We start from the raw sequence: 7,803 nt of genomic DNA on the forward strand, positions 1-7,803 counted from the left end.
GTCCGTTTCGATCTAGAATCAACATCAAAAAGCAAATTCAGTGAATTTATATCCCCTGCCGAATAAGTTGTTTTGTGAATGAGGGATTTTGAAAGATTTTCAGATATACACAAGTTATAAACATTTACAAATCCAAGGGGGAAAACTCTGCTCTATATTGATCTTTAAGTTTCATGAAGATAATTCAATGGATTACATTGTTTTGTGGGAATTTATGATTTTTAAAGCAATTAAAGGGCAATAACTCTGCAGTAACGGAAGAGGTTTTGATGAAAGATATGCATGCACCACCGCCCTATAGTGATTTATATTTGTGTTAAACTTCATGAAGATCCATGGATTACTCTGTTATTTGGGAATAAATTGTTAAATAGTTAAAGGTCAATAACTGGTTAATGAAGAAATTCTGACGAAATTGAGCGCGCATCAATGCCTTGTAGTGATCTATTTTTTTACTAGATCTAATGAAAAAACACTCTGCTTTTACTGGGTAAGGGGGACTATACTGCATGTGAGCAAAGGTCTTTGAATTCATTAAATATGTAATGCAGCGCTTTGTGGCCACTGCTGAATTATTCTTGTTTGCACTTCTGTAAAGAGTTCATTTGAAATACCAAATGTCGTCACAGGTATATTCGAATGAAATTGTTTGTCCGCAGTCAAAAACAAATTGACTGACAAAATGATATTGACACGCTGATACATAACAGACAGACATGTTTAATGAATGTTTAGCAAAGATTCGTTGTATTCTCTTTATCACTCCAGTGTCATATAAAATCATCGTTGTACTCACGAAGCCCGCAAACAAGCGTGTGAAAAACATTTTCATCTCTCCTTCTTTTGCAGATGTGATCGCAAATGAATATCAAAACCTGTAAAAAGATGAGATATCAATCGATAAGAGAAACGAAATGTTAAAATGTCAACTGCTTTTAATAAAGATATGGCAAAATTAAAGTAAGCCATAGTAAGTTTTATTCTGATGTAGGAGGTATACTTACCACAAGCCAAATATAACAAAATACCGCCATGGTATAGTAGAAAGCATAACTTATCTTCTCCATTGGGAAGATCGCAGCGAATCTAACACATGCTGTCAACATCACAAAACCTGAAATTATATTGATGTCAACTTCGAAATTAGCTGATAGTTTCTAACCTACAAACTTTACATGTGTTATACCAGCATTTACAAGAAACTAAAAATCTAGGACGCAAGGAAAATAATTTTCATGTCATAGTCTAAGGGTTGTGGCGATCTTGCAGGCTTACGAATTTTATCTTACCTTGCCTGCATTTGAAAGAATCTAGATAAATAACTTCCAGGCTTTCAAACCTTAGGCAGATGACGAACCGAACATCCAGGCTTTCAGACTTTAGCTTACATTGTCTGCAGATCACGAACTTCCAGGCTTTCATACTTTAGCTTAAATTGTCTGCAGATCACGACCTTCCAGGCTTTCAGACTTTAGCTTACACTGCCTGAAGATGACGAACTTCCTGGCTTTCAGACTTTAGCTTACATTGTCTGCAGATCACGAACTTCCAGGCTTTCAGACTTTAGCTTAAGGTATTAGGCCCATAATAGAGTACCTTCTTTTCGAAGAGTATTCAATTCCTACCATAAACCTACTTTGACTGCAATTTTCAGGGGGCGTAGGTTCAAGCCCCACTGGGACCAAATTTTTTTCCCTTATTTTCCTTTTTTTCTAGTAAGTTTTCACTTCTTTCAAGACTTGTTATTGATTTATTGCATAAAAGTAAAAAAAAAACATTTGATAAGCGATTTCTTGCTGTTCAAAGTGAATTTACCTCTGAAACAAAAGGAGTAGAGTTAGACATCTTTAAAAATACTGAGTTACATACGGTAAAAGTTCTTTATTTTGCCTTCATTCTTTAGACTACGTATTGTGGAAGAAATGTAGGTAGGTTTTACTTCTGCCCCAAGGTTATTTTTGAATGAAGTGTGCAAAATTCAAAACAGACCCACAGCATTCGACCTTAATTTTTCAATGTTGGAGTTAGAATTCTGTCTCATTAGATCCGTTTACTTGAGGCACCCTAGAAAAAATGATATTGACAGTTTTATTTTAAGTTTTATAATTGTTTACCAATAGTTTGATGTTTCTTTCATAACAAATAATGGTATAATGAATTCTCTGCAAGCGTTTTAGATAAAGGCCATCACTTTGAAATTTGTCTCTACTTGAGCTTGGCCGCCTCGGTAGCCTAGTGGTAGAGCGTCCGCTTCGAGTGCGGGAGGTCATGGGTTCGATCCCCGGCCGCGTCATACCAAAGACGTAAAAAATGGTACTAGTAGCTTCCTCGCTTGGCGCTCAGCATTAAGAGGATAGTGCTAGGACTGGTCAGCCCGGTGTCAGTATAATGTGACTGGGTGGGGTATCATGCCACGTGTCTACGGCGTGATTATTCCAGTGAGGCAGCACTATAAAGTTGGGCATTGTGCTCACTGCTACAAGTAGACACCGTCGTTTATATGACTGAAAAATTGTTGAAAAAGACGTTAAACCCGAACACACACACACACACACACACGCACACACACACACACTACTTGAGCTTGAGGAAATACCATGAATTACACAAAATTTATAAAAAAAAAAAACGGCACGGTAAAAGTTTTTAAAGTTTTTTGCAATGTAAAGCACGGTCAACTGTAAGAATATACCAAACAAATGCCATGTTTTAAACATTACTATTAGGGGCCTAATACCTTAAATTGTCTGCAGATTACGACCTTCCAGGCTTTCAGACTTTAGCTTACATTGCCTGAAGATGACGAACTTCCAGGCTTTCAGACTTTAGCATACATTGTCTGCAAATCACGAACTTCCAGGCTTTCAGACGTCAGCTTACATTGTCTGCAGATCACGAAGCTCCAGGCTTACAGACTTCAGCTTATTAGTACCTTCTCTGCATCGGAAAGAAACCTGATGAACTGACTTACCTTGCCTGTATTTGATAAACCTTGATCTAACACGAAAATGCCGAACTTCTAATCTGCTTTTAAATACCTACAATGAACTATGAACATATTTTATCTATAAAGATGTCAAACATGTGTTTAATTAAGCTTTGTACTATTTGTTTAATCAGCTATTGATCGGCAGTAATAAAATGTACAGCAGGAAACAACTTACTGGCGATGATGTACAATCCTATGCTAACATAAACGCATTTTATGAAGACTTTGTAACAAAGTCCGCTAGGGGTCCTTCTCATTACAAGCATTCTCTTTACAAGCATACATCCAAATGCTGTGAATATTATTCCATGTATCCATAGTAACACGATAGCTAGTATAAGCAATCCTAAAGTAGTTCCATCCAAGACTGAAAAAAAAGCAGAAGCTGAAAGTGTTTGACAGTAGGTAAATTGGTTATTTCTTTGTTTTGATTCGTTTATTATATGAATCTACAATGTTTTGAAGCAAAATCTCATAGCATACAGTATTTCATTTAGCCTGTTCGTGGCAGGTAACGAAAAGTGAAGCCACCAGAAATTACGTCATGTTCAGTGTAGCAGTTTAGTTCTACAACATATGTTTGGGATACTTTTAAATTTAGTAAAATAAAGTGTATATACACGAAGATAAACTTAAACACATAAATAAAACGGCCAAGCAAGCATATGAAAGACATTACCAGTATCTGATAAGACCATATTCTGTGTTAGCGGCTCTCATTTCCTTCCAAAGTAATAATATTTTGAATAGTTAAAGGGACCAAACTCCAGATTTTGGTTAAAAATTATCTTTCTTTAAAACTGAAGCTTTGTCATATTATGAACATTAGAACACGAGCTTTTGTTTCTAAACTATCTTTAAAAAATGCTAAATCTAGAAAACAAAACATGTCCGAGTCGGGAATCGAACCCAGGTTGCCTCGGCAATAACACTTTCCTACCATCTTTACCAAAATAAAACGCGGAGGAATTCATTCTTAACAACCGTTTATATAAAGCTTTATAATTCAGGCAGTTTACCTTTGGTGCCCACTTTACAAACGGCTTTCGATTTTTAATGAAAAAAATACATAAATACAATTAATACTCGTGTGTTTCCATAATATGTCAGTAACGAAGTTTCAGTCTTCTTAAGAAATGTAGCAATAATTTCCCAATTTTCTAAATTCCTGATGTTTTTTCTTTGTTGTCGCACGATCTAGAGGACAGTTCCTTTAACACTCAGTGTGACGGACCTATGTTTAGCCTATATTATACCAACCGTGATTTACGGCCACTGTAGCAAACGAATAAAAGGCTTAAGGACAGTTGCGGCAGTTTTGGGTAAAAAAAGGTAAACCAATATTAACTAAGCAGAATTTGTTCAAACTTTGTATATAAACACAGTGTAATGTTAGAAACAGAACTATGAAAAAAATGTAAGGTCACCATGCTTGTTTATAAGTTATCATTCCTTGAATATGCAAATTTTAAGAAAAATCCAGTGTTAAGGGCAGATAACTCCTAAACAAGCACGGTGACCTATGATTGTTTTTGCATTTTACTGTTTCTAACATATACAAAGTAACAAATTCTATTATTGGGAAATTTTGCCCCATTTCTCATACAAGAAACTGCAGCAAGTGTCTTTAACACAAATTTATTAAAGAAATGATATATATCTTTTATTGAATTTCTAACATTCTACTTTCGTTTTCGGTTATAAATAAAGTAAGGTTAAAATTATACCATCAACATTGTAATCCAGTGTCTGTGAATCTTTTAACTGTTGATTTATTAATCCTCTTTTGATGCCGTCACTTTCTATCAACCATAGCGGAGAAAACGGCAGACTAGTTGTAAAAATTGTAGGAAAATGACTCAACAAACTAATTTGTCCGAATATGACTAAAAATATCTTCATGTTTATGTTTTACATTTTTTCCAAATTTTCAAATTTTGTAAATTGTTATATTCATAACGAGTTTAAATTCTCATTTCTCTGTCTGTTTAAGTATCTTTTATACTCGTAGTATTAGAATAACCTATTGAATAAATATACTATACTATATACTATATTATATCATATAGGAAACCAAAGACTAATGATTATTTTTAAAGCAGTAGTTTAAAAGTTATTTGACGGTATTGATTAACTGGGTCTAATCTTACCTTATACATATATACTATATACTAAATACAAATATTTTTTAGAATATACAGAATTTCGTTTAAAGGCAGGGAAATCATAAGAAGACAAAATAAACTATCATGGTAACAAATTCTAAGTGTACATGAAAGTTATAGTAAGCAAGGAGAACTTTTTTGTCTTAATAAGTTAGAAGACTGTATAATCTAACTTAACGAGTTATTGAACGATAGAGTCTTTTTTCTGATTTACGAATGACAGCCTTCTAAATGTTTTTGTACAATATAATAGGAAAGTATAGCACGTGTATAAACATATCTTTATATAACGGTCACACCAAAAAATTTTGTAAACATCTTAAGTTTAATATAACGGCCATAGCAAGTGAAGTTGTTTTCGTTTCAAAATTATCAGGCTTACGGTAATCTATTGGCAGGAATATAAAACGGGGTTTTCGTGGTAACTCCACTAGCATCCTAGACCTGAAAGAAAATGCAATTATAGATGATAATCCCGACCCCTAGGACAAGGTATACCATAATATCCATGGTCATGAACGGGAAAATATGCTTACCAATTTCAAATGCGCATTTCTCACGTAAAACGCGCAGTTGGGTAAATGTATACTTAGTGGAGCAGCTTAGTGAGAAAATCTAAGGAAATACTTCACTTGATGATACAAGTATGAAATTTACACTAAATGTTCTTCATATGGCCCAGATTCAAAAATGATCGAGGGCCACCTAAAAATCATCCATTTTCAAGATGGCCTATAAATTTCAAAATAGCTGCCAGAATTGAGGCATTTTTCATATAATCAGGATCTGTAAGTTTCTAAAATATCATATTTATTGGGATATAACATGTTTTTCCCTATCAATTTGTTCCCATAAGCTGATAGTTTTATTTTTTATGTTGCCTTTTCCAAATATCGACCCATTTAAGAAGGTCGCCATCTTTAAAATGACCACCAGACGTTTAGATAACGTTCTTATCACGGCCAAGTTTGAGTTTTCTACTTTCAGTGCTATAACCATCGACCATTGATTAGATCCTGGTCCCGGATAAACCTGAAAGCATATTATTATGATATTGGCCTGAAATAAGCTAATATGGTTTATATGGACGTCTCTTCTTTTCAATCTTTTCTCTGTTCTATCCTTCATTTCTTGCTTTGTTTCACTGAGAAACAGTCTCAAAATCATGGCAATACTGAACCATTGCTTATCAGCTGAAACAAAATCTTTAATTAAATGATATGTGAAATGATTCTATAGAATGAACTATAAACACTACAAGGGCACACTGATATAGTTCATAATGTCATGTAACTTAGCTTGGAGTTCTGTGACAACTTCAATACGTGTATGTATAAAAAAATGAAAACAAGTCGTATCCCATACAGCAAAATGTTAAAATATATATTGAAGGCGGTAATAGGATAGTCCCTTGACCTTCAAATTATAATAGTACTTACTTTGTATTAACAGATACCAAATTTGAATATATCATTGTAAGTTTAAGTATCTGTGCTTTTGTTTATGTTCTATTTCAAACTCTTGATAATGTCGAAAAGAGTTTAATAGAAGACCTCCTAAACTATGGAATAGCTTTCTTAGATGCGTTGAAAATAAAACTAAACTATTTAGTTTTCGTGCGGATGAAACAAGACGTACGTGATGAATACCCCCAGACATCAGCTTATTGTCAGAGGAACAGGGTTATTGAAAATATGATACAATGCTTTGTATATTGTACAGGGAGAAAGTGTACAAAGACGCACAAAAAATGGTGTGCAAAACTGTATAAGATCTCCAAACTTCACTGCTGTACCTTAAAAAGAAGAAAGTAGGTCAAGATCAAGGTCACTGAGTCAGTTTTGAAATGTTTGTTCAAAACTGTACAAGTGGTTTGAATTTTATGGCAATATCTTAAAAAAAGAAGAAAATAAGTCAGTAGGTCAAGGTCATGGACAAGGGACCATGTAATCTGCTTTTTAATCTTGTCTGTTGACAGTTTCTGTGATATGCAGGCTCCATAACCACAAATCAAATCAAGCCTGCAACATTTTCGTTTATGTCGTGTTTGGAGACCTGTGGTTTCCACTTCTTTGTTTTATTATATCACCAAGGGTCATCAACTAGTTATACTTAACATATAAAGTATGTTAAAAAATCCAATGTAACTCTGTTCGTATTTGAAACAAATAAAGGGCCACAACTTAGTAAAAATTCATTGAAATGGAACGTGTTTTGCACATGCATAACTACACTTGGTACCAATGATAACAGACATTTTTTTTCATATACATATATAGAAAAAAAATAATAAAGGGCTACAACTATGTGAAAAATAATTCAAATGGAACATGCTTTGCACATGTACAACTTGACTTGGTACCAATGCAAGGTTTGATAAAAGTCTCGCATATGATGACCGAGAAATAGCGCGGACAAAAGTTTTCCATATACATATAAAGAAAGAAAAATAAAGGGCCATAACTAAGTGAAAATTCATCCAAATGGAACCCGCTTCGCACATGCGCAACTTGGATTTGTACTGATTATAATTACAAAGTTTGATTATAAACTGGCAAATAATTGCTGAGAAATAGCGCAGACAAATTCCGTGTACAGACGGACGGACCGGAATCCAGAATAGCCCCTAGATACCTCGGGGTATAATGA

The 7,803-nt window shown here is 34.2% G+C and overlaps 1 protein-coding gene across 1 annotated transcript; it reads right to left on the reverse strand.

Moving 5' to 3' along the window:
- Nucleotides 1-207: 207 nt before the first annotated feature.
- Nucleotides 208-5,019, reverse strand: LOC123528322 (uncharacterized). Its single transcript, XM_053523912.1, has 4 exons — nucleotides 4,717-5,019; nucleotides 3,165-3,356; nucleotides 1,005-1,114; nucleotides 208-875 (listed from the first exon to the last, which is right to left on the reverse strand). The coding sequence occupies exons 1-4, from the start codon at nucleotides 4,889-4,891 to the stop codon at nucleotides 771-773; spliced, it is 582 nt and encodes a 193-aa protein (XP_053379887.1). The 5' UTR covers nucleotides 4,892-5,019; the 3' UTR covers nucleotides 208-770.
- Between the last annotated feature and the right edge of the window lie 2,784 nt (nucleotides 5,020-7,803).

Source organism: Mercenaria mercenaria, chromosome 14, assembly GCF_021730395.1.
Source record: "Mercenaria mercenaria strain notata chromosome 14, MADL_Memer_1, whole genome shotgun sequence".
Taxonomy (NCBI): domain Eukaryota; kingdom Metazoa; phylum Mollusca; class Bivalvia; order Venerida; family Veneridae; genus Mercenaria; species Mercenaria mercenaria.

Bases quoted from the DNA above. Each gene is read 5' to 3' on its own strand.
- LOC123528322 (XM_053523912.1), bottom strand. From the start codon at position 4,891: ATGAAGATATTTTTAGTCATATTCGGACAAATTAGTTTGTTGAGTCAT. The intron at 1,115-3,164 runs GTAAGTTGTTTC...ATATAATTTCAG, and splicing joins AGGATTGTACATCATCGCCA to GTTTTGTGATGTTGACAGCA. The intron at 876-1,004 runs GTAAGTATACCT...ATCTTTTTACAG, and splicing joins TTTGTTATATTTGGCTTGTG to GTTTTGATATTCATTTGCGA.